The following is a 26,587-nucleotide window of genomic DNA, read 5'->3' as shown; positions in this document are numbered from 1 at the left end:
AGCAGGCATCAGTAACAGGACTTCAAGGAGTGCCTGCCATGTGCCGGGATCCTCACACCTATCACCTCAATCTCCAACAAACCTAGGAGGAACGCGTTAGCCCCATTTTACAGATGAACACATTGAGACACAGAGGCGTAAAGCAACTTGTCCAGGATCACACAGCTTGAGAGTTTCAGGGCTGGGAATTCAGTGTTGTTTGTTCAACTCCAAAGCCCAGGCTCCCTTTGCCATGTCAGGTTGCTAAAAACTATAGTAGGAGGCAAAGTCTGATCAAGACTATGACAGTGACACAGACCAAGGGGCAGCAGGACAGACATGCCACTCCCAGTCGAAGGATGTGGATTTAAGATGGGTCTTGAGTTGGGGGTGGCACTTTAGCTGAGGACCAGGATATCCCAAAGGGCTTGGCATGAGTGGAAAGTGGGGATGTGAGGGAATAGGCATCCTGGTGGGCACGGAGCAGTGTGTGTGAATGGGGTTGGGGGAGCCACCCCAGCAATGGGCATGTAGGATGAACTTGAACTGGGGGGGGTGGAGGGAAGAGGCCTTATGCATCAGACCCACTGAGTAGTGTAGGTGACCCATGGGGCAGAACACCCAGAGAGGCTCCACTGCGTCTCTCAGCCTATATTTCCCTGGGATCTTCTCTGTGCGGCCCAAGGCGGGTGGGTGAGGACAGGAGAGGAAAGGTGGGTTCCATCTTGAGGTGCCCTTGACTGGCAGGAAAAACAGACATAAGGAGATGGGACATGGAGGCTATGGAGTTCCCTGGCCTTTAGTACACCCTGGAGTAGAGTCCCCAAAAAAGAGAGGGAGTTCCCGGGTGAATAGAGTGGGGGGAGGGGGAGGAGGAGAGAGAGAAGGAGCATTCCAGGAGGGTGGGCTTAGAGATGTGGGAGCATGGCATGTTGAGATCTGTGTGCAGCCTGAAGTCGGAACCCTGGGGGTTTATATTCACTGAGTCATGGCAGGGGAAGGCAGCCCCACCCTCCTGTCTATGCTCCTGACAAGGGGTGAGGACAGAGTCAAGAGCAAGAGGAGTAGACGCAGGCTTGTAATGAGAAGAACGGAGTGTCTCACATGCCTAGCCTGAGGCAGGTGACCCTTGGGGGTGAGTTACCTTGGAGCCCAGCAGGGTTGGGGCTCTTTAGGCAGTTTTGTCCACTGTGACCTGTTTCAGTGCCCTCAGGCCCCAGAGTCTGGAGACTCAGCTATTCCCCATTCCCCACTTCTCCTGGGACTGCAGACCCCATCAGGTCCCAGGCACATTCTTGCCTCTGCAGGTCCCCAGGGTTGGAGTCAATGTGCTCGCCTCAGGCTGAGCTCTCCCTGATACATAGCAACTCTCTCATTTGTCATTCAAGCCAAAAAACATTATGTCCCCAAATCACACAGCTAGTTCATGATGGAGATGTCTCCAACGCCCTAGTTCCCAGCCTTGTCCACAACACTCAGTTATTTTATCAATCTCCTTATGACATATCTGAGGACACTAAGACAAGAGAGGTGAAGTGACTCACCTGAGGTCCCACACTAGTCAGCATCAGGGCTTACAATCCAGTGCTTCCTGCACTACTCTGCTAGCTCACTGTCAATATCCTTGTCAGAGCCTGGCTATGATTTTCACTAAGCACTCAATACCACCACCTGGTGGCAGTATGCTTAAGTAGCAGGGACAACTCCTAGGAATTCAACTTGAAGACTAAAATTGATTTTCAAATAAACAGCTCCACTGGTGGAGTGGCTCAAGTGGTAGAGTGCCAGCCTAGCAAGCGTGAGGCCCTGAGTTCAAACCCCAGTACTGCCAAAAAGACAAAAAAAAGCTACTGAGTGACATTTGTGTGACAAATGCCAAGCATAGCTCCTCAACAGATCCCATCTGAGGGTGACTTTGCAAGAGAGCTCATGGTTGAAGATGGGTTGTTGGATATGTAGTGGACCTCATGAGGTGAGCAAATGAATGGAGGTCTCAGTGTGCTGGGCCTTCCTCCCCAGGCCCAGGCCCAGCTGCTGGAGGGTGCTCACTGTATGGTGTACCTCCAGCCTGAAGGTGGGCTGTCTCTTTAAAAGTCCCTTTGGTTGATAGGAAGCAGCTGAAGCAGTTACCAGGGGCAACCTGGCAAGCCACAGTGCGTTAAATTAAATTAAACAAGCCTCTGGCTGCCAGCCTCTCTGCTCTTCTCCTGAAGAGTAAAGTTGCTGCAGAACCTGTGCGGGCTGCAAGGCATGCAGCTACAGGGCTTCTGGCTCCCAGAGGCCAGGGGTGGGGCAGCCTGGGAGGAGGCACTAGGGGAGGACTGTTTCCTGAGGACCACCTGGTCTGCAGCGAACAACCTGTGCTTTCTCTTTAACTCATACAGCTCTGATCTGGGGTTCTGGGGTCTGAGAGGGTGGGAGTTCAGGCAGGCTTCAAGCTGGCAGGGTCAACAATGAGGTCGCTGTCTGTGGCTCATTGGTGTGAGGGAGGTGAGCAAGCTCACACTGCCCCTGCAGTGAAACCATAATCTTGCTTGGCACGAGCTGCAGGTGAGAGAGATGGACAGGTCCAGTGAGGGCTTAGAGAACATCTCCCAGCTCCCCATTTCAGAGATGGGGAAACTGAAGTGAAAAGAAACAGAGATTTGCCTAGTTGACCTGGGATTTTAGACCAGGTTTCTCTGATTTCAAGTTCATGTTCTTCCCACAACTTCTGGCTGCAAAGAGCTGGTGTACAGTGTTTAGCATTCACTAAGTTCTTTCACACTACTTCATTTGATCCTCAGAACATCCCGTGTGGAATGCAAAGTGTCATTGCCCTCTTAATACAGATGGGAAAACTGAGGCAAGATGGCGTCTTCAAAGACATACAGCCTGTGTGAAAGCCTGGGATGACAACCTGAGGACAGTTCTGTTTTTGCTATGCTGACAATATCAATTTTATTGAGCTCTTATTATGTTCCAGCACTTCATTTATGTGCATTAAACCCATTTGACTCTCTCAAAGGTTGCCTAACAGGTATGGACTGTTATTATCCTAATTTTACAGATGAGGAGCTGTGGCATGGAGTGGTCATGTGATGTGTCCAGAATGACACAACTGGAAGGCAGTAGAACTTGAACCGAGCAGCAGAGCTTCAGAGTTCCTGGATCTAACTGACCCAAACTGGTTCTCAAAGTGTGGTCCCTGGACCAGTGGCTTAAGCATCATCTGGGAGCTGGATAGAAATGCAAAATCTCTACTCCCCACTCTGAAACTCTGGGTGTGGGGACCCAGGATCTGGTGTCACCTGGCCCGCTACTGCACATAAAAGTTTGTGAACCATTGCACTAAACTTGCTATAGAAGGTGGAGTAAAAATGGTCTGATAGATGTGTTGCTTTTTTTGCTGTACTGAGATTTGAACTCAGGGCCACACAGGCTCTCTAGAGCCACACCCTTACCCCTTTTTGCTTTAGTTATTTTTCAGATAGGATCTTGTGCTTTTGCTTGGGGTCAGACTCAGACCAAGATCTTCCTACCTATACCTCCGTTGGAGCTGGGATTACAGGCATGAGCCACTGTGCTCAGCTCAGAATTGATTTTAAATGAATCAAATGATTAGAAATTGAGCTTCTCAGGGAAGTCTGAAAATCCATGCTCTTACAGCTGGATGGGTAAGTGGCAAAGGTTGATGACCTGGCAGAAAAAGTGGGATTAGGATAAGCCATTACAGGAGTAGGTGTGTGTCAACTCAGGCAGGTGCAGAGAAGGGGATGTTGGGGGCTTGACTATCTTAAGGGATTTCAATAAAAGCTCTTTTACCAAGCCAATAGCTTACAAATCTATATGCATCCGAACCGGCTATACAGACACCTTGTTTGTTCTTAGGGAAAATGTTTGCCTTGCCTTTGAACTTTGCCCTTAATGGCTATGCTCTGCATTCCAGGGTGGGTTCCTGAGAGCTGACTAACTCTCGCTGGGGAGGAGATGAGAAAGAGGAGAGGAAGGTCACGCCTCCAGTGTCACTGGACACTTAGTGCATGTGGCACTGGATTCTCACGGTAGCCTTAGAAGGTAAAACACATCTTCCTCCTTGTACAAATGAGGAAACAGACTAAGAAAAATGGCCCAGCTCAACCCCACAGCCCAGGGCAGAGAGGTCAAGATTCAAGTTCAGATCTGCCTCCCTCCAATGCTGTGTCTTTGCTGACACTGTGAAGGCTGACACTGCAGAAACCAAGTGACAAGGTGGCAGGCTTAGGGATACACTATTCTTGCACAACTGGAATGTCCTCTTTGATGATAGACAGTGCCGGTCCCCACCTGACCCTGTGAGACAGGCATGGGACGGCCGAGGCCGGGAGAGGGTCTCCTCCCTACCCTCTGCGGGTGCTGATGTTTTCCTGCACCCACCTTGTTGGGTGGGGATAGTCACAGAGGGCTGGGATCTGAGTCTCACCCTCTGCCCTCCAGGGATTCTAGAAAGGCCACGGGTCACATGTATCTATATCAGCAAATGGGGCCTGACTGTGTTAGAATTTTGTTTACAATAGTGGCAAATGTGACCTTGTGGAGGGAGGTTAGGGGTCAGCTGCTATGCCTGGGAAGTGATTGTTCAGCCCTTTCTCGGCTTCCTTAAGCCATTCAACGTGGATTTTACACTTTGAACAGATTGACTATTACCACTTCCTTTCTGGTCCTAGGTTTGTCTAGCCCAGGCAGGTCCTGTGGGTCACCTTTGCTTTGCACTGGTGAGAAAGAGCCATCCCCTGCTGAGTCCCGGGTCCAAGTCCAACTCTAGAACCAGTGGTGGTTGGGCTGGTCTGAAGTCTTCTGTCCTGTAGGGTATCAACAGTGAGGTCTGGCTTTTCTCAGCTCTCCTGTGGGCCTGTGTAGTATAGCACCCTGTGTGTGCAGTCTACAGTCTCTGCTCTGCCAGTTGAACTATCAAAGGGTGCACTTTACCATGGGTCTTGTTTTGTGGCTTTTTAATTTTTTTTGTGATACTCGGATTTGAACTCAGGGCCTCACACTTGCTAAGGAGGCATTCTGCTACTTAATCCACTCCACCATTGGCTCTGGGGCCTGAGACTATGAGGAGACCTGGACTTTAAACTTAAGAGGTCAATAGGGAGAGAAGCCGGCAGCCAACTCAGAAGCGTTGATGTGCGAGGTGAGTGAGGGTAGTAACAGGGAAGTAAAATCTACCAAGGCACTTGACCGTCCTCAGCAAAAAGTCACTCCATGCTGAATTCCTCCTTGTCCCCAACCAGCACCATCATAGGACATTTCCTCTAATGCTCATTGTGGTTATAAATACCTTTTCAACTGTAAATTCCTTTGCACTAGTAAGTTCCCCAAAGACAAGGGCATCTCTTGGCTGGGTCAGACAGGAAAATGGCACATGCCCAGTAAAGGAGAATCTGTCCTCAATCTGACCTCTCAGGTAAAGCCCTTTACTTAAGACCTTATGAATATTGGTCACATCTCATACGTACAATTAAAAACCCGGGAATGAGCATAAGTGTGTACACAATATACCCTATGTTATATAACAAAACCTGTCAATCAAGCTTGTCAATCACCCAAGCCCTTCCTGCAAAGACCGCCCAGATTTTTCCTCAATTTGTCCTTACATCCTATAAATTGCCCTTTGAACAAAGATCAGGTCTTCTGTGCCATCTGGCCAGAGTCCACCCATCTCTCCTTTGTAGTGTTTATACTTTCCTTTTCCTTTAATAAAACTTTAATTAATAATAAATTTAATAAAACTTTGCAATGTGTGTCTCTGTCCAATTTTTTGTGCAAGAGACTCAAGGACCTGAGATTTCCACCAAGGTCTTCTGAGATCACCCTCTGGTAACAGCCCCAAAGGCCATCAGAAGGCTGAGCCAGAACCTCAGGAATGCCATCCTCCAGCCTAGGATTTGATGTCCAACAGACCTGAGTTCAGTTCCTCCCAGCCACTTAAGGCTGTGTGCCCTTGGGCAAGTCTCTACACCTCTCTGAGCCTCCATGCGCTCCTGTAGATGGGGTTAACCACAAATGGGATTCCAGCATTTCTGTGAGATCAAGTGAGATCATCTTTCTATAAGAGTGCAGGAGTGCTGTGGCTTGTCATCTCATGGTTCAGCTTCATTCCTTTTCTAGAGAAACCAAATTAGACCACTGGAAATTGTGAGAGGTGTTTGCCGACGCACACCAGAGACCCTGAGGTTGCTAACCAAGGTACCCTCCAGCCCTTCCTGCCAGTCCCCACCCTGCTGGCCATGAATGGTTGGAATGGCGACACCTGCTTGTGAGACTGGCCTGAAGCACTGCCTCCCTTCCCTCCCACACAGCCACCTGGTGAAATCTGCAGGCCCCTGCAGCGCTGCCTTGGGCCAACCCAGGCAGTGCCTATCCCTCCCTGAGCCTGCCGTGCCCCAAGCGTGAGGGATCGCCACAACGCCCAGCTGGTGGTAACTCCGTGAGGTCTGAAAAAGTGAAAGGCACTAATAACAGTGGAGCTCGGAGCCCAGAGCCTGGTGGTGCACAGGCACCCTCGGTGGGGTAGGTCTTCTTGTCACGTGGGCCTGTGCTATGCTATGAGTAGGGGCAAGGAGCCTGTGTGTGTGGGTGCACATGCATGAGTTAAGCCCCCAATATTGTGGGAAAAGAGGATAAAAATCAAACAAGTGAGTTGGCTTGGGACAGGGATATTAATTTTTTAGAGAAATGTAAGTTCAAGTGAACTTACATTTTAAAAAGTGGTATATTTGGATGGTGCAGTGGCTCAAGCCTGTAATCCAACCTACTTGAGAGGAGGAGGAGAAGATGGAAGATGGAAGAGGAGGAGGAGGTGGTAAGCTGAAGGAGTGTAAACCAGTGTACAATAGAGACATCTGCACACTCTTGTTTATGGTAGCATTGTTCACAATAGCTAAGCTGTCAACTCAGCCCATCAACTGAAGAGGATGAAGAAAATGTGGTATATATACACTATGGAGTATTACTCAGCCATAAAGAAGAATGAAATCATGCCACTTGCAGGAAAATGGATGGAACTGGAGATATAATGTTAAGTAAAATAAGCCAGACTCAGAAAGACAAATGCTGCATGTTTTCCCTCCTACGTGGAAGCTAGACCTGAAGAAAACATGGCCTTGAACATTAATGGGGGGGGGTAGTACGAGGTGGGAGGGGAACACAGAGGGAAGCAGGGAGAATGTGAAATACATCAAGGCTTATACGAAAGGATCATAGCAAAACCCATTAAAGAGAGGCAGCGATCAGGAGGATTGCAGTTCAAGGCCAGCCCCGGCAAAAAGTTCACAAGACCCCATCTCAACCAATAAAAGCTGGGTGTGGTGACACTTGCCTGTCATCTCAGCTATGGCGGGGGGGTGGGGGGGGTGGGGTGTAAATCAAGAATTGCAGTCCAGGCCAATCTAGGCATAAAGTGAGACCCTATCTCAAAAACAATCAAGCAAAAAGGACTGGCATGGCTCAAGTGGTATAGCGCCTTCCTAGCTGAGGTCAACCCCCAGTGCTGCCAAAAAAGGGAATTTTTAAGACTTAAAATTGAGTTCTTCAAGTCCCACTCCCTGGGTGTTCAGAACTCTTGTTAGTCCCTGAGGGAGACCAGCAACAGAGAGAGCCCAAGGCAGGGCTCGCCCCACAGGGGGCAAGACAGAACTCACACGGAGGCCAGCCAGGGAAGGCAAGAGCTCTGTAAGGAGCACCAGTGCAGTATAGGGGCTGGGGTGGGCAGGGAGCACCCTGTGGCGTGCCTTCTGTTCTCTCCATCTTCCCAGCAGCCTTTGTCCCATTTTCAGGTGAGGAAACTGAGGCTCAGAGAAGAAAAGCTACCTGCTGAAGCCACCTGGCAATGGAGGCAGAATTTTAATCTGGTGTGTGTGTCTGGTGTGTGTGTGTGTGAGTGTATGTGAGTGTGTATGTGCGTGAGTGTGCATGCATGCGTGTATGTGTGTGAGTGCGTGTCTGAGTGTGTATTGTGTGACTGTATATGTGCATGTGAGAATGTGTCTATGACTGTGTGTGTTTGTATGTGAGTGTGTATGTGTGTGTATGTGTGTATGTGAGTGTGTATGTGTGTGTGTGAGTGTGTGTGTAGGGATGTTGAAGGAGGGGAGAAGGGTTTTTTTTTGAGATAGGGTCTCACAAACTATTTGCCCCAGCTGGCCTCAAACCTCGATCATCCTGATCTCTGCCTCCTGAACATCTATGATCACAGTCATGAGCCACCAGCATCCAGCTCCAGCAGCTCCTTATCCTCTGTGTTCTTGGGGCTCTTCCCTGCCTGTGTTGTCCCAATCCCATTGGTTGGGATAGCCTAGGTTGGGCCATGCAACCGGGGGTCCCTCCTTTGTCTGTCCTAAAAGCCTCCACCTTCTGTCCCCATTCTCCTGAGTCTCCCTAACATGTGGTGACATTTCCCTGCCTCTGGGAGGCCACCTGGAAGAGGTGTCTCCTCTCCTTCACCAGCCTTTCTTTCTTTTTTTTTTTTGGAGGTACTGGAGTTTGAACTCAGGGCCTTATGCCTGCTAGGCAGGTGCTCTACCACTTTAGCCACTCTTCCAGCTCCTACACTAGCTTTATCTCACCCCCTGCCATACTCTCTGACCCTTCCAGAAAGAGCAAAGGCTTTAAAGCCAGGCACAGTGGAAAGGATTGCACGGCCACCTACTAACTCTGTGCCCTTGGGCAAGTTCCTTCTGTGCCTCAGTTCCTTTGTCTATAAATTGAGGCCTCAGGGTTCCTGTGAGGACAGTCTGAGGGAGGGTCCCGAGGAGGCAGTCATGCATACTACGGTGTCAGTTGTGTAAGGAAGGCTTCCAGGAGACAGTGACCCTGGAGCTGGGTTTTGACGGGTGGAGTTTGCTTCTTAGGCAGAGAGCATAGTACCTATCTAAGGAGGTGTGAACCCTACAAAGCTTCCGGCTGCTTCTTTCCAGGCCTCATTCAGGCTGGGTCTGGCCAGCTCTCTGAAGCCCTCATGCTCTGCCACAGGGCCTTTGCACACACCATACCCATGCTGGGAGTACCGTCATCTTATTCCTGCCAGTGCACTCCTGCCTCTTTCTGATGCTTCTTCAGTCACTTTTGCGAAAGGGAATATCCCTTCTCTGGAACTCACTGACTGCTCCTCTATCCACAGGACCTGGATTTTCTAGGTCACTGTTGACACCAACATTTGGTCCCATGTTCCCAAAGTCCACTTCCACAATCAGCCTCTGAGGGCCTGGTTTTGGTTCAGAAAGTGTGATAATACAGTTCTCCAGCTCTTGGAGCTGACTGTCACATGACATGGGCCTTTGACCTTGGCTAGTTGTGGACAAATCTCCCAGAGGAAGGGTGTGGGTAAGACGAGTGAATGAAGGAACGTATTTGCTTCCCTTGAATGGCAGGAACTTCTCAAAGACAGGACCTAGCACAGAGTAGGTGATGAACAAATATAAGACGTTCAGTGAACGCCTCTCATTCATCCTGGAAGCTACAAGGTTGACAGGCACTTTCACTCCATTATTCAGGGGCATAATCACAGTAAACCTGAGGCAGAGATCACAACTGACAAATGCTTATAAAGCAGATGCTGAGACCAGAGTTGACAAGTGACCTGTCCAAAGCCACACAGCAAAATAATAATATAGTTGAGTGCTAAAACCCACGTCTCCTGACTCTAATTGCTGGAATCATCATCACTTGTCACCCTGACTGCCCCTGTGTCTTGAGGCAGGTACTTTAGGAAAGAAATTGTTTTGTTTTGTTTCCTTGCAGAGATGGGATGGAACCCAGGATCTTATGCATGCTAGGCAAGTGCTCTACTGCTGAGCTATGCCCTCACCCCCTTGCCACGAGCTTTACAGCATGACTTCACCTACTTCTCAGAAGATTGATGGGGGCTCCACATCCCCACTTCTCTCCTGACCACAGCTGCTTGCTGCAGAACTGGAGAACAGCACTGGACCAGGTCCAAGGATGCAGCACGGAGCCCAGCAGCCACAGCCCTGTGGAGCCATTGGCATCCTCTCCAGGGCATGGGGTACCCTGTTCAGTACTCCCTTATCTGGGCGTTCACTCACTGGGCAGTGCTCACTGTGGCTGTGTTGACTACAGAGAGGGTGGAGCTGGTCTCTGCTACCTCTAAACCTCTCTGCTTACCTCCTCCAGGAAGCTTCTCCCATTGAATGCCTCCTGATTGCAGAAAAGGGCCTCAGAGATCATGCAGTTCCCCTTCCTGTGCCCATTTCACAGATGAGGAAACCACAGCCCAGAGAGAAAACTCCACTGTGGAGTTTTCTGCAGCTACAATGAGGCTGGGGCCTCCTGGCTCTGCACCCAGACCTCTTTAGACATCATGCCACTGCTGTGACCTGTGGCCACAACCACGCTCAACACTTCCAGTGCTGACCATGCCATCTATGGAGGGAGGCAGGGCATTCAGGGCCACAGGCTCTGGATTCAAAACTGGAGGTCTGGGTCCCTGCTGGCCCCATGCAACGGTCACATCTGCACCCGGCTTGAAGGAAGAGGAGGGGAGATAGAGGTTCACCTGGGACCCTGCCCATTCCTTCGCAGGCTTGTTCTAGGAGCTTTCTAAATATTAACTCTTAATTATGACATCAGTCAACTGAGTAGTGTTCTGGTTTTACTGATGAGGACGCCTATGACACACATACCATCTATCCCATTTCACAACGAGGGAAAGGACGCTCAGAGAGGCTGAGCACAAATCAGAGGTGAGAGCACGGGGAGTTGGGATTTGGTTCTGGGCCATCTGACCTGGAGTCTCCTCTCAGCCTCTACCCTGCACTGCTGCCCAAGGTCAAGTCCATGCCCTCCAACTTGAACTTCCACATTTCCCTTTACAGAAGCCAGAAGCTTTGGTGGAAAAGGCACAAGGAGGAGTGCAGAAGCTTTGCGAATGGAGATATACTACCCAGGTGTGAAGGATTGTTGTTATTTAAATATCACAAATCTGTTAGCAGTTCAACTCTGCCTGTGCCGTATCTTCACAGAAAAGTCATGGTGCCCCTCTTTTACAGGGGAGGATCACACCCTCTGCGCCAGTCTCTCACCATTTGATGCCTGGTGTGGCAGGCAGCTGAGATAGTCCCCAGAGCCCACCACCTCATGGTATTTGTGACTTTGTGTAATTCCCTCCCTTGGAGTGTGGGCTGCACATAGTTACTTGTTTCTAATGAACAAAATATGCCACGAGTCACAAGATGTCAGTCAGCAGCCAGTGAGGAAGTGCCATGTTAGTTGGCCATAGCCATGGGAGCTAGCATGGAAGCAGATGCCCTACCCACATCAGGTGGGCCTTCAGATGAGACTACAGCCCCAGGACACTGAGCTGAACCACACCTAGGTGGCTGCCCCACAGAACTGTGCCATAATAGATGCTTATTGCTTTAAGCTGCTGCGTTTGGGGGGGTACTTGTTAGGCAGCAATAGACAACTAGCATATCTATTTGTCTGTTTAGTGCCAGGTACTATGCTGCACAGACATTCAGTCAAGGTACACTGTTGAGAGCCACTCTGTGATAGGCATTGGCTTTTCAGTGGTAAACCAGATGGACATTGTCCCCACTCCCAAAGCCCTGGAGGTTGAGCTGGAGAGACAGACTTATAGGCAGACAGTAGGATCAGTACTGTGGGAGCCCAAAGAAGGCTCTGACCAGCCTGGGAAGTTAGTGGATGCTTTCTAGATGAGGGGAAGTTCCAAAAACACTGGACTGAAGAGAGCCTTCCAGGCAAAGGTGGAACAGAAGGGCACCCTAGGAAAGGTCGAGAAGGGACAAGGTGAGCTGTAAGGAACCTGACCCACTGGGAATTGAGAGGAAGTAGAATGTGGCAAAAAGCCAGGCTTAGAAGACGGACATGCAGAGGAAGAGCAAAGAGGTGGATCACTGAGGGCCTCAAATGCCCACCCAACACCTAGGGTTCATCTGCCAACCTGTGAGGAGTGGACTGAGGGCCTGCAATGGCAGGAGAGCTGGGCACCATAGGAGCAAGAGGGTCAAGCTGGAGACCAGGAACCCAGGGAGGAGGAAGGCAACTGCTGCATGCAGGCAGGAAACTATGGAGGCTGGACTGGCAGAGGACAGCTGGAGAGGGGTGGGTAGACCTTGGAGATGAGGAGGTGGAGAGAATAAGATTTAGGGTCTGAATGGATGGGGGCTAGGGATGGGAGAAAGTAGGTAGGAATGCTGCTTGAGTTTGGGGGGCTGTCTGGTTGTGCCTTTATTAGGCAAAGTGTGCATCATCACGGGGGCAGGCACTTGCTGAGGAGCAAGAAAGAGGGATGAATTAGCAGTGTAGTGGGAAGAGAGACTTAGGTGGGCAGCTCTGCCAGGGTCCACTCCATAGCCCAGGGGAGCAAAGCTACAGGCGTAGTCTGGGACAGGAATGGGAGTGCACATTGGTGAGGGGCTGTCTGCAGAGAAGGGTCATGAGCACAGTCCTTCCAGTGTGGGGCCAGGTAGGTGTCACTCACCTGCTGTCCGTAGCTAAGTGCCTTGTCATAGAGGGCGATGCCCACCGCCAGGACCCGCGCGCGCTCCTCTAGGCTGGTGCAGCCCACGTCGAAACCGTGCGCATAGCCCTGCTCCGCCAGGCAGCGAGCCGCGCGGAGCTGGGGGTCTCCGGCGGCCTCGGGGTCCGCCGCCAGGCCCATGAGGCTAGCCAGCCGCGCGGCGCATGCCTCCTCTTCTTCCTCCTGGCCCAGCCGTCCATATACGTGCGCCAGGTTGGCCCAGGCGTTCAGGTTGCCCGGGTCCTCGCCGGCCACCTCGAGGAAGCGCTCTCGGGCCTCGTCCAGCTCCTCCAGGTAGAAGGCGAAGGTGCCCAGAAGGTGACACACGGCGGGCCGCTGCAGAGTGGCCTCCAGATCGAGCTCCTGCCTCAGGCCTTCCCGCTGCAGCTTCAGGTCCCGGGCGCGCAGCGGGGCCGGCGAGCGCGGCTCGAAGTTCAGTTGCATCTCCAGGTGGAAGTGGCCCGGGAGGTAGTCCAGGTCGTCGATGAGGGCGTCCAGGTCGTCGGCTGCAGCTTCGGGCTCCGCCATGGCTTAGCCCCCGAGGCTGCGGACAGCTGTGGATGGGGACGCCCCCCGGAGCCAGCCGGAGCCCAGGCACAGGGCGCGGTCGCCTCCCGGTCCCCTGCGCCTCTCGCCGGTGGGTGTGTCCGAGCGTCCGCCCACGGAGCGTCCTGTAGGTGTTTCCGCTTTCGCTGCTCAGCTAGACGTGGGCATTGCACAACCAGGTGTGCCAGAAAAACTGGTGCATTGCTAAATGAGGGCCGCGCAAAGCCTGGTGCGAAGGAAAAGGAGGATTTTCACTCTGCTCACTCAGCAGAGGAAACAGGCTCAGAGAAGGAAAAGAGCTTGCGCAGGTCACAGAACTGGGGCGTGCCCAAGGAGGCCTGGAGCCCCAGTTTGCCCAAGGCTGGTCCTTCCTCCATGGGCACTGACTGCTAACTGCCCGCATGAGCTGTCAGGACTAGTCCATCCAGATGCAGAAGCCGCGCTCACTCCTCCTCCCGTCGCACCCCCTTCGCAGCTCCTGTATTCTTCCTCTGAACAGAGCCCACAGCCTCTCCCCTCTCTTCCTTTGGCCGTTATGCCTTCGTTTCCCATTTGGGATTTCTCGAGTCCTCTCTGCTCGGCACTGGGCCCCTGTGGAAGGACTATGGCTTCCATATGCTAGTTCTAATCAGTTGCTCCAACTCGACTAATGTATGAGTCATCGTACTTCCTACTTTCCTCCTCCGTGGCATGAGGATGCCAATCTCTCCCGTGACAGGGCAGAGAGATACCACAGGGAAAGAGATAACTGGCCACTCTGGATAGATGTCAGCTCCACTCCTCCCCCTTGTTGGGCATCCCGTCCTGTACCTACCTGTAGTCCCAGTTTCCTTGCTCTAGCCAGTCTTCCTCCCAGGCCTGGAGAGGTCCTCTGACCTCTAGCCTGCAGGCTTGAGTGGTGATGTTCCTGGACTGCAGGGTGGAGTCCTCCTAGACTTCTGTAGCAGGTCTAGACTTTGACCCCTTCTCATTTCACCTGGGTCTGGGGCTCCTGCTGCCCTTACCGCCTCATCTTGAAAAATAGACCAATGTTTTCAAAAGAAGAATAGAGCCAGTTAGTGAACTTGGGAAAGATAAATCGAAACATTTTGGTATTTCTCACCTGCTATTTTTTGTTACCATTATTATTACTATTTGGTGGGACTTGTGTTTGAATTCGTGGCTTCAAGCAGGTGCTCTGCCACTTGAGTCACATTCCTAGTCCTCACCTGTGATTTTTTGGTATCAAATTTAATACATGTAGTAATTTTTAATAAAAATCTTACTATAAATTGCTGTTGCTCCTTTAACAAAACTGTCTCTCATCTGCTTTAGAGTATCAGGGATGGAATCCCAGAGGGTTTGGCTTTTTTTTTTTTTTTTTTGTGGTAATAGGGTTTGAACTGTGGGCTTCACAATTGAAAGCAGGCATTCTGTCACTTGCTCTGGTTTATTTTTGTAGATGGGGTCTTGCAAACTGTTTGCCCATGTTGGTCTTGAACTTTGATCCTCCTGATCCCAGTCTCCCAATAGCTAAGATTACAGATGTGAGCTATCTGCACTGAACTGGTTTGGCTTTTTTCTTTTTTTTAATCTTGGCAACATATTCTTAAGATGAAGTTTGTCATTTTAGCTATTTTTAAGTGTACAGTTCAGTGGTATTATGTACAGTCACATTGTTATGAAAACTTCATCACCTTTCATTTCTAGAAAATTTTTCATCTTCCCAAATTGAAACTCTGCATTAATTTAAACAATAGCTCTCCACTTTCTCCTCCCCCCAGTGTCTGGTAACCTCTAATCTGCTTTCTGTCTCTATGTGTGTGAATACTCTAGTAGTTCATGTAAATGGAATCACATAGTATTTTGTTCATGCATGTCTGACTTATATCCTGAACATGTCTTCAAAGTTCATCCGTGTTGTAACATGTGTCAGAATTTCCTTCTTTTTAAGGCTGAATGATATGCCATTGTCTGTATCTATCACATTTTGTTTATCCATTCACCTGTGGGTGCTCACTTGAGTTGCTTCTGTCTTGTAATAACCATCCTGATTGATGGACTTAGCTTTCGATCTGACTCTAAGAAGATGAGTAGAAGTTGGGAGGGGAAGGGAGGTTTAATGAACACATGTTTCAGAAGCAGGAAAGGTTTGAAAAAGCCAGAGGCTGCCCAGTGCAGGGTGTGCCCAAGGAACAGAGCTGCCCATGGACTGGAGCTTATGAGCTGGGAATGAGGTAGCAGGTGATGTGGAGTAAAGGCCGCAGCCACAGCTCCCCCTATCCAAGGCTGTGTCCTGGCTGAGAAGCTTGACTTGATTCCACTGACATGACACATGCCTCCTGAGTCTGAGTGGGTTAAACGCTCGTAGCCAGAGAGCTCTCTCAAATGTTCTTGAGTCCTATCTGTGCCTTTTGACCCTGTGCCTTACTCGATGTGACAATTTATTCTCTGTCTGAGCCTTAGTTTCCTTTTCTGTACAATGAAGGTGGGGAGATTAGCTCCCCAGACAAGGAAGTTGCTTCAATGGGAGGCACTGGGCAGGTGACCTCGCTGCAGAGTGACTCACCCTGGCCTGTTCTGGCCTGCCTGGCAGTACCTTGGCTTTTATCCTTGTCATTCCTCCATGAGTCCCCGAGCCAAGGGGACAGCAGCAAAGCAGCTGCAGGCAGGTTTGGGTCCCGAAGACCCAGGCTGGTGGTGGTGGTGGGGAATCCAGTGTACAGGACTTAAGAGTGTGCATGTCCACACCTCCTTGGCACCTCAAAAGCATTTCTTCAGGAAGCTCCACTCATGTGTCCCTGTCATAGGTGAGGACATTGAAGTTTGGCCAGGATTCCTTGCCCAGCTAGGAAGCAGCAGAGCCAGGATTCAAGAGTGAGTCCTTTTGAAGATTTGTGTGTGACTGGGGAGTTGGACTATATTCATTTATTCATTTACTTGTCACTCAACAAATATTTACTGAACACTTACTACGTGGCAGGTACCACACAAGGAAAGGATAAGATATAGTCTCTGTGGGCCTCTTCAAGGTCCCTTTCCAAGGGCTGGGAATGACCTTAGCTCCTGCTATGTATGGCATTGTTACCTAAATTGTGTCATTTCACCCTCACTGCAGTACGGAGGCCATTAGTATTATCTTCCAGTGAAGAATGCTGAGATTCAGAGAAGGAAGTGACTTGTCTAAGGTCCCTATCCTGGGGAGGGACAGAGGCTGTGTTCAGATGACCCAGGGTGTACAGCTGACCCAAGGTGTAGGTTCTGGGTGTGTTCCTGGGGCCTGATCCATGACAACAGCCCAGTGGTGTACTATGGACACTCTACCAGTCACGGTTATGTGAGCCCCCAGGCCTGAAACCTAAAAGTCTATCTCTTGACTGTGCTGTGAGGCCGTACTTATTTAAATGCTAGCTTGGGATGTCAGAAGGGCATTGGGAGGGGCCTGCAAGGAGACTCGCTGTGCCTCTGGTCCACTTTGCCACAAGTGGGATACAGTACTAGGGCACAAACTACTTCTCTCTGGCTTCACTCTTGTCACCATGGAGCAGGGGTGCATTTTCTGAAAGCCCTTAAGGGGATAGGAGGCGATCACAGAGATGCTATTAGACAGTCTCAGCACAACCGTGGTGGGGGGAAAAGTAGGAGGAAGCAGGAGCTGACCATGCCCTAGTGGGGGCACATACCCTCAACTCCTTTCTTCACCTGGCACATCATACATGCTTCAGTATGAGCTTGGAATTCTCCAGGAAGCCTTTCCTAACCCACCTACAGGCTCAGTCAGAGGCCACCTCTCTCTCTTGGGCCTGAGGATGCTATGTAGTCATTGTTTCTGCCACTACAATCTCAGGACAGGTACCACATTTGGGTCCCAGGTATGCTGCACAGTGTCTGTCCAGAGTGGGTGTCCAGATGTCTGGGGGTCAGATGAGTTCTGACGTCCCTGGAACCCTTCTCCCACCTTTCCAGCTTTACTCATGCTCTCCATGCTCCCGCCCCTCAGTCTGTCTCCCTTATTCCTCTCCTCCCCACTGTACAGAAGGAGCTGGGATGCCCGCTACTCAAATCTGCCCTTTGGGGAGCCTCGATTGCACTCCAACGCAAGGTGAGCGCTAAGAGGCCCTCCCGGGCGGGCGCAGAAACCAGAAACAAATCCTCAGCAACTGACTCTAAAGCCCGACCAAGCAGCTCCGTATCAAACACCAGCAGGGGCCATTACGTCTGCAGGGAAGGCTCTCTGGCAAAGTAGCATGGAAAATACACAGATGAATGAAAACTTCGGGGAGCAGCCAGAGCACGCCTGCGGGGGGCGCCACGTGGCACCGACGCAGCGCGGCTCTAGAGAATCACAAGGCCGGGTTGCCGTGGCAGCGCGGGGACCGCGAGAGCGCGGGCGAGCCTGCACCCGCGGCGTGAAGGTCAGGCTCCGCGGGACCACGCTTCAGGCCCCTCCCGCGCAACAGCCATGTCCACGTCCGCATCCAGCAAGTGGTCCAGAGGGGCGCCCTTTGGGGTGCAGAGCCACAGGTGCCGCCCATCGCCCCTCTGCCTTGGCGGGGAGAGAGATCCGACACCCCCCACCCAAGAGGGCTGGAGCCTGGGAAAGGACCCGAGTGGGCTGGCAGTAAGGGGGGGGGGCGCTGATTCTCTCTCCCTCCCGCCTGCTGCACTTCCCTGCTAGCCTCTTCTACCATCCTATTTTCTTTCCCACAACCTTCATAAGTTCTTGAACTCCATCTACAGAGCACCTACTATGTGTGGGGTTTAGCGAGAGGCTACATGGCCTAGCCCATAGTAGGTCACTCAGGTAAAAAGTCGTGGGTGAGAGTTCAGCCCAGATGTCTTATCTTTGTTCATGTGTATTATCATATTTAATATATTTAAGTATGACCTACTATGCACCATGCACAATTCTAGGATTGCTGGGTTACAGCAATGAACAAAACCTTGTACTTATGGAGTTTGTATTTTTATCGGACAGGGCAAGGTGGATAAAAGCCATATATATCATATGTAAAAGTATACACAAGCCAGTTGTGGTAATGCATGCCTGTAATCCCAGAGAATGAGGCAAGAGGATCTGAAGTTCAAGATCAGCCTGGGCTACATTGTGAGACCCTGTCTCTAAAAACACATATATATATAATCGTGATTGATGGTGCTAAGGCCTTTGGAGAAAAGCTAACCTGGGAGGAGGAGCTGGAGAGTGCTGAGGGACAGGTGGGGTGGAGTCACCCTGGGATGGTCAAAGTCAGCACCACCTTGCTGTTGAACTTTCATGGGCCAGCTCCAAAGTCACCTCCCCTGGGCAGGTGACTTTCCCCAGTACTGTCCAAGCCAGGAGCAGGTGACAGGCATTGGGCTCTCATCCCTCCCTAGGTTTGATGTCTCTGGTGTATATCCCGAAAACAAGAAATTCAGCACCTTCACGCAGGCCCCATATTCCAGACATCATTCTACAGAAGTGGTGAGTTTGAGCAGCTGCTCTGCCTCTGCACACATGGTCCAGCCACTGCTCCTCCAAATGACCGCCCCGTGGGTGAGCTGAGTGTGTAAGCGGTGTCCCTCTACATCTCCATGCTGGCAGCCCCTGGCATGAGCTTGGGGCTCATATGTTTCTGATGTGTTTGATAAATGTGGGTCAGGAGTGAAAACAGTGTGAGTTTGGGGGCTGCAGAGACCTGGTTTCTATTCCAAGCTCCTGTGTTGGCTAACTTCGGGCTCTGATAAGTTACTCTGCCTGCTGCAGTGTGATGGAGCCAGTGACAGAGGAAGCCATGATTGCACCTTAAGTGCCAAGCCCCTAGGTGCCAGGCTTGGTGCTGGGGGATAGCTTGGCCTCCATCCCCAGGCCAAGGGTGGCTTGGTGAGGACTTGCTCTGAGGGTGGATGGTGGATATGGTTGGCTCAGCTCTGACCATGCTCTAACTCAGTCCAACATAGGACCTGGGGCCTACAATTCCAAAGAGACCTGCTTCAGCAAGAAGAAGCTGAAGAAAGAGGTGGACACAGGCTGGGCCCGGGCTCAGGAAGCTACTCGGCTGACTAAGCTGCCACACTTCCAGTACCAGGCCATCATGAAATACAGGCGGCAACAGGTGAAGCTTCTGGGCCACACCCTTCTCCATCTTTGGGGCCAGGCTGTTTGGACCTCAGTTGTTCTTCCAGATTCTGGTGGAACTAGTTGGACACCACCCAGGCCCCTTCCTTGGGCTCCTTGTCCCCCTTCCTGTGTGGACATTCCCTGGTTTCCAGTTTTCATCTCATGCTCTCTTCTCTTGGGACAGGAGCAAAAGCTGGGGCCTGGCTGCTACAACTTCAAAGACTTCTTACAACAGCTACAGCAAAAACCTGGTAGCACTCGGGGACTGCTCAGCTCTGGGGAGGCCCGCTTCCGAGGCTTCATCGGGGTAGGTGTTCTCATCTGTGAAGGAGGATCCCTTCCATCCTCTGCTCTCTGTGGGCAGAGCATACAGCCTGATGCTAGAAATGCCTTTCTTGTGCCTGCCTCTTCCCCAGGTGTGGTCCTCAGGACCTGTCTGCTTTCCTGTGTCTCAGCCTTGAGCTCACTGGTTATTGTAGATTCCAGCAGAGATGGGCTGGTTCATCTCTAGGGCCCAGCAAACAGCCCAGCAAATATTAGGTACTCAATGAATTCTTTTGTCTATACATCCAGCCAGCCAATCAGGAAATAATACCACATACCATCCTAGACCTTGGGGATCTGGCAGTGACAAAGCCAAGATCTCTGCTCTGATGGAGTGGATATCCTAGTAGTAGAAACAACAGTGCAAGGAAGGAAATGTATATATATTCAGGGATATGAAGATAAATGGCACAGGAAAAGGCTAGAGAGTACTGGGAGGGCAATTTACAGAGAGCAGTCTGGGAAGGCCTCTGGGAGGAGGTGCCATTTGAGTAAAACCCAATGGAGACTACTGATACCTGCACTAGAGCATTCCCAGCAGTGGAACAGCAAAGGCTAAGGCCCTGAGACACGAGCACGCTTGGTCAGTTAGACTGGCAGGCAGGAGGCCAAGTGACTGGGAAGGAGGGGGTAAGGGCAAGGAGACGAGAGAGAGCAGAGGAGTGAATGGTGGGATCATGAGGACCTTGCAGCCAAAGCAGGGTCTTTGACTGTCATATCAGTTGTGGGAGGACACTGAAGGTTTGGACAGGCTAAGGGCCTGCTAGACAGTTTTGGAGGAGCACCTGCTGTGGGTGTCAGGGCTGGGAGGCGGCAGCAGGTGTGCAGGTAGAGATGCTGGCTGAGGGGTGGGGTGGCAGGAGGGCTGCAGGGCAGAATGGGGCAGGATGATGATCACTGTGCGTGTGGGAGGACATGAGTGAGGCCCAACCTCAGAAGGCCAGGAGAGAAAGCAGCTAGTCATCCCCCGACCTCAGGAGTGACTGCAGCTATTTGTTGAGCACCCTCCTCCCCCTGTCCTTGAACTCTGTGCTCGAGTGGCAATGTCCTTCTAGCAGCTAGCTCCTTGGATGTGCCGTGCGCTTTCTAGGAGCTCTGCTTCCGCCATGCCCTCTGTTGGGTATGACTTTCCTCCCCCACGGCACTCCTGCTCATCCTACAGCTCTCAGCTCCAAGAAGCCTTATGGACCCCCACTAGGCACTCTCTCCCCTCCTAGGAGTCCCTGCTATGATTGTGCCCCTCCCCCATCTCCCACCGCAGCCCCAGAGAGTGGAGCACATCTACACGGTTCATTCCCTGAGGCATTTTGAGGTCCTCACAGTGCCTGGCACACAGTTGGCCTGCAACGAGTATTTGTGGACTGAGTAAAGTGCACAACGGGCTCCAAATGCTCCAAAAGAAGGACATTCTCTCCTTCTTTGCAACAATTCCAGACAAGGACCTGGAGGATCAGAGAGGATCAGCAATCTGCCCTGGGCTGCCCAGCTGGCCAGTGGGTGAGCTGGGATGCATTTTTCCTCACTCCTTACCACTGTGGACTGAGGAGGTCAAGAAATCACTCCTTGACATGTTTGGGGAGCAAACAGGTGCATCTTCAGGTGCAGAAGCTGGAGCTGTCAGTTAGGGAGAGGGGCTGTCTGCAGGCATTTGAAATGAGTCATTACCTTCAAGTCTAAAGCAATAACAGCCGACGCTTAGCACAGCGCTTACCAACTGCTTATTACCTTAACCTCACAGTAGCCCTATGAGGGGCACTGTATTACGGCCACTTCACACATGGCAAAATTGGAGTACAGAGGTTGAGTAGCCAACCATCCAACGTCACAGGGCTACAGCGTGGCAGTGACAACATCAGAATTTCAGATGTCCAGCGTATGGCCACTGTGTTACCCAAAGGCTGTGTCCCTTAGTTCGTGGGTTTTGTTCCTTGGCTGTGGAGGACGTGTAATGTCAGGGCTCAGCCCAACTGTTGGCAGAGAAGTTGATGGGAGGGGACACATTTAACACCCTCTTTCCTGTGTCTCGGCCACTCACACTGGGGCATCTGCCTTTGCTCCTTCTGCCTGAGTGACCCTCACCTCTAACCATCTGTGTGGGATCCTTCTTCAAAGCCCAGCTTTTTAAAAGGTGCCTATTCCTCTGTTTCTTCCTCTGAATTAATTATTCTTGCCCCTTCTGAATCTGATAATTTAAGTTAAAATTCTAGGTTTTCACATCAGCCAAATATGATACTAAACCTCTGAACTTGAAGGTCTTAAGAGCGAAAGGATATTGTGCCAACAAAGTGCCCAGTGGGTCTGGTGCCATCCCTGAGCTCCAAGATCCAAGGCCACTCTAGGACTTGTGATGCTTGCTGTCTACTCATCCCGGAGCCTGAAAAACGGGCTCCAAAAGAACATGGATTTTAGAGCCAGACGCCTTGTGCTGCCCCTTTCTGGAGGTGGGTGTGCGGATGTGGTTTGCCTCTTTGATCAAGATAAGATGTTAAGGATTTTTCAATACATCTAGCACACAATTTAGGGGCCCAGCTTCCAACCCTGGGGGGTTTTCTCCAGAACACCCCGAGCTCTGAAAGGAGGCAAGGCCTAGATAGTCCCATTGCTGTGGGGACAAACCAATCGGATGCCCGCAGTGGCCTGACTTGCCCAGCAGAGGTCCCTGCCTCCTTACCTGGCTTGGCTTCCCTAGGGCCAGGTTCCAGAGCCCAGAAATGGGTGGGGCCTAGCCATCCATGGAATAGCAGTGACCCCGTGTGGCTAAAAGGTGCAACTCAGCAGCAAAAATCCTGCCTGGTTTCACTCAGGAGTGCCCACACCCACCCAAACTACAAAATGGCTCAGCTCACTTTATCTACAAAGACTCACTTCAAACCCAGGCAGTTAGTCCAGGCCCCTGATGGCCATTCCAGCCACAGTCCTTAATCTCTTCTGCCCCCAAGACTCTCCGTCACTCCACACTGACTTATTTGTGGGTGCCCACTGTGTACCAGGCCCTGCAGGAAGCTTTATAGACACTGTTCAGTTTCATCATCATTTCCTGGAGAAAAGTACGGCCATTCCCATGTTACCAGGAGTAAGGAAACCCCTCTCAGAAGGGCAGGTGAGAGCACAGAACTGCTGAGGCCTCAGAGCAGGCAACTGCCTGGTGTGCTGGGGAAAGGAAGGTGTCATCCCAAGAGAGGCAGCGTTTGACAGGCTTTGCAGAATTATTAGGGTTTCTAAGGCAAAGAGGGCAGGAAAGGATTCTGGGTGTTGGTAGAAGCACAAGCAAGCAAGGGAGGGAAGTCGGGCAGGATGGCATGCCCTCAGGCAGCAGCGCAGAGCTCACGTTGGCCAAAGTGTGGGGCATAGGAAGCAAGTGGTAAGATGCAACTTGGGCAGGCTAGGGGGACCTGGTGATGAGGCCAGACTTGGAGTTGAAGGTGTAAGCAGTGGAGCAGGCTCACAGGTGCCAAGGTTGTGTGTTGGGTGTGGGCAACATGTACATAGCCTGAAAATTCTGCTCCCCTCTTGGGAACGGGGATCCCAGGTGTCCCTCCCTCAGATGAACCAGCACTGAGAGTGGGACAGATGGCTTTTAATCCCTGCCTCCTGCCTTACAGAACTACTATCCAGGCCCTGGGAATTATGGGGAGAAGGGCAACCCGTACACGCGGCTGGAGGAGAATGCCTGGAACCGGTCGCACTCCGAGGGCCTCATGTGCAGGATGTCCAACAAGCCACGCCCCTTGGCACATCAGGTACCCCTTACTTGGCCAGGGCTCCCCGCAACAGTGCTGGCAGTTGGGAGGTTGGGTGGGGAGACCAACACCCTGCCTCTGCAGCTCTCCTGCAGGCATTATAACCTCTGTTCTCTTTAGGGGAGTGGTCTGGGACCTGGCACATACTCCATTAAAAGTGGCATCGAGACATACCTGGCAAAATCCGTTGGCACCCGTGGCCCCTATGACACTTTCTCTGGTGATCGAAGCAAGCCTCTGGCTTATGGACATTACTCTGTGCAGGTGTGTCCCTGGGTGGCTTGTGGGGACTCTTTCCCCCACAAGATGCTAGACACTGCCTGGGACTTGTACCATACCCTTCTCACTTCACCTCTTGGCTATGGCTAAGATGTGTTAGATGAGGAAACAGGTTGGCCACATAGCTGGTGAGGGGCAGAGCCTGGATTTGAACCCCAGCACATACATTCAATTCCACAGCCAGTTCTCTCCTGGCTCGGTCATGAACTGCACTGCAGGTGCAGACGACCTGTGGTGCAGGACTGGGTGGGAACTTGGAGGTCACAGGGGAGGTGTCCTTCTGTTTTGGAAACACTTCATAGATTCAGCTAGGCTGGCTGTGTTGGTGGCGGCATTCTGTTAGTGAGGTGGAGAACTAGAGGCTGGGAAGGAGACAGGTCAGATTTTAGCTTGGCAGCCTCCTTCCTGCCCTCATCAAGAGCCTTTCATGGGATTTCATAGCTCTAAGCTTTCTTCATGCTTAGAGCACCTGGAACTTAGTGTGTATCTAATGACCAGGTTTTTCTGCTCTGCTCTGCAGTCACTCAGTGTATACGATTAAGCTTACAGTCTAAGTGTAGGGAACCTGGCGCTTGTGGGACTTACATTCTAATTAAAAGAGAAACAATCATCAATGAGCAGGAAAAAAATTCTAGAGTGTTAGCAGGTGATGAGTGCGGTGGCAGAGGGCACTGGGAGAGCTAGAGAGGTTAACGTGGCCACTTGAGCCTCTTGGTAAGGAGCCACTGGCCCCTGCTTTGTGACCTGGCTGCTTCCCCAGGACCTCAAAGACCTCTCCTTGAACAGCCACAAAACCATTAGCGCAGCAGGGACCTTGACGACCCTCCACGGGTACCACAGCCAGCCCACTCTGGACAGTGTCAGCCTACACTGTTTGTTTTGTTTAGTAGAATACTTTTTAGAACAATTTTAAGTTCATAGCAAAATTGAGAGGCAATTACCATCCCACCTACTCCCTGCCTTTCCCTACTGTTAAGATACCACACCACGGTGTATATTGGGTACAGTCGATGAACCTAGTATGACATGACTTTGTCACCCCAGCCCATGGTTTAAAGAAAGAATTGAATAAAGGCAAGCTGGGTGGCAAGGTATAGCACGTATGTGTGTGTGTGTGCATGTTTGTGTGTGTGTGTGTGTGTGTGTGTGTGTGTGTGTGTGCATGTAAAAGACCAACTCCACCCAGACCTGCTGGTGGGCAGAGACGTCTGTTTCTGCCTGCCCATGCCAGGGTGGATCTTGGGCCTGTCCATGGGACATCACAGGGCTGGGTAGTGAGTGTTACCTCCTTGTCCCTGCCTCTTGCTTTTCTCTGAGCTCTGGTGAGGGTTAAGAAAGGGAGCTCTTGGTTTCTCTGGCATAACATCTATCTCTCTCTGTTTCTCAGAAAAAAAAGTCCAGGGAACTGGTGAATTTCAAGAGCTTCGTGGAAGAACTTAACTCCCGTCACAATAAGAAGCATGGGGTTTTCTCAAAAATTCCCCGAGAACTGAAAATCCCCACAGAGAGGATTTATTGGGCTACCCTTAGCCAATGCCCCCGAAACCTAGTCAGTATGCCTTGTGGTTTGCCTGCCTTCCTGGAAGGCTCTTATAGGCAGGGAGGTGTGGTATAGTGGGTGTTTTGGTTGGGAGAACTTGGTCTTAGGGATCAAACCCACTGGTTTGCAATCCTGGTCTTGTACTTACCAGTCACTTGGGGTCAGGCCCTCCGACTCTCTGAGTCTCATTTTGCATACTGGGCTTCTGAGGTAGTGAAGGAGTGCTTGTGAGTGTGGTGCCTGGTTCCCGGAAGTGCTAGCCAGTACTGATCTCCACCCTGCCCTCCCTCCCCTGTCCCTCGAGAGCTGGAGAGAGACCAAGGGAAGATTGTGCCAGGGCAGAGTATGGTAAGGGAGATCTGCCGTCTGCTTTGTCCAGAGAGTGGCAGGCACCCTCTGCCTAGTTTAAGGCAGTCTTGTTTGGAGGCAGCGGCCAGGGCTCCAAGTAGGCCCTGGGCTGCATCAGGCCCTGTAGGCAATCTGCAGTGTGGAAAGGAGTGGAGTCAGGAGAGGAAAAGGGTACCAGCACTTCCTAAACACCTGTTAGCTATGTTCCAGGCTCCCCCCTCCCACTCCAGGGGTCAGCATTTGCATGTCACAAAGGAAACTGGGCTCAGATCTGGGGGAGAATTTGCCCTGGTTCCCCAGGGGGGATGGGAAGAGCTTCATTGGAACCCAGCTGTCTAGCTCCAGGGCCTGTGTGGCATCACTCCCCAGACCCTGCCAGTCCATGAGGGCCCCTGGGAACCTGAAAAGGGAAGGATCAGGCTGGGGGAGACAGGGTTAGAGTGGGCAGCATGGGTCCTCAGGGCACTGTGTGCCCCTTCACCTCCTCTGTCTGTGGCTGAAGGCTCAGCATTGTTGGGCAGGTGGGGTCAGCTGCCAGGAACCCTCAGCTGCTCTGCCCCAGGCTGAGTGTTGCCAGTGCCTCTCCAGCTCTCAGTTTTCCTTCCTCATCCCTAGGCCACATCTGGTCCTAGTTCATGGATTCCTCAAGAGACGAAATTCAAATATGTCAACCAACCACCATTCCTCCTGGCTTCCAAGCGGTCAGGCATAAAGGCCTACCAGATGGTCTTGGGAAGCTGGGTGAGTGAGTAGGGCTGGGATTTCATGGTGAGGCAGGGAACTCTCTCCTGCCTCTATAAGCAGCCACAACCCTTCCTGCCCCTTCTCTCTTTCACCCACTCACTGTCTTATTTCTCCAAGGCATTGGTTCTCCAAACTTGAGCAGGTAGTAGCATCACTGGACGGCTTGTTAATGCACAAACCATCGGTTTCCATGCTGGGACTTCTGATACAATAGGCCTGGGTAGAGGCATGGGATTTGCATTTCTAGTAAGTTCCCAGGTGGAGGTGGTGATGATGCTCCAGGGACCACACTTTGAGAACCACTGAGCTCAGAGAGCTCACCCTGCACTCAGCACCTATCCCGTTCCCTTACTCTCCAGAGAAAGCCTCCCTTGTTCCCTCTTGCATTTGTCTTGGGACCTCCGGGGTAGTTGGTGGAGTTGGCCCATTTCTCATCCCTAGCTGAGCAATTCCTTCTCTGTTCCCTGCCCTCTTCTGCTCTCTTT

The 26,587-nt window shown here is 51.5% G+C and overlaps 2 protein-coding genes across 3 annotated transcripts in view; one reads left to right on the top strand and one right to left on the bottom strand.

The window, feature by feature from the left end:
- Ttc22 (tetratricopeptide repeat domain 22) overlaps positions 1-13,956 on the bottom strand; it is a 21,608-nt gene extending 7,652 nt beyond the window's left edge. Inside the window, exons 1-2 of one of the 2 annotated variants that reach the window (XM_074080026.1) lie at positions 13,863-13,956; positions 12,464-13,274 (exon numbers count right to left, since the gene is read on the bottom strand). In XM_074080026.1, the coding sequence (XP_073936127.1) occupies positions 12,464-13,030 (567 nt within the window). In that variant the 5' untranslated portion in view covers positions 13,031-13,274; positions 13,863-13,956. Of the gene's footprint in view, positions 1-12,463; positions 13,831-13,862 lie in introns of those variants that run through there. The other variant, XM_020175379.2, reaches the window with a different exon arrangement.
- LOC141424937 (ciliary microtubule-associated protein 2-like) lies at positions 9,966-26,587 on the top strand. The gene is made up of 7 exons (XM_074080027.1): positions 9,966-10,907; positions 18,404-18,491; positions 18,958-19,122; positions 19,312-19,434; positions 23,054-23,191; positions 23,312-23,455; positions 24,858-26,587. The coding sequence occupies exons 1-7, from the start codon at positions 10,798-10,800 to the stop codon at positions 25,083-25,085; spliced, it is 996 nt and encodes a 331-aa protein (XP_073936128.1). The 5' UTR covers positions 9,966-10,797; the 3' UTR covers positions 25,086-26,587.

This window comes from Castor canadensis, chromosome 7 (assembly GCF_047511655.1).
Source record: "Castor canadensis chromosome 7, mCasCan1.hap1v2, whole genome shotgun sequence".
In the NCBI taxonomy this organism is placed as follows: Eukaryota; Metazoa; Chordata; class Mammalia; order Rodentia; family Castoridae; genus Castor; species Castor canadensis.
The sequence above is the reverse complement of the archived record's forward strand: the minus strand, read 5'-3'. Positions and strand labels throughout refer to the sequence as shown.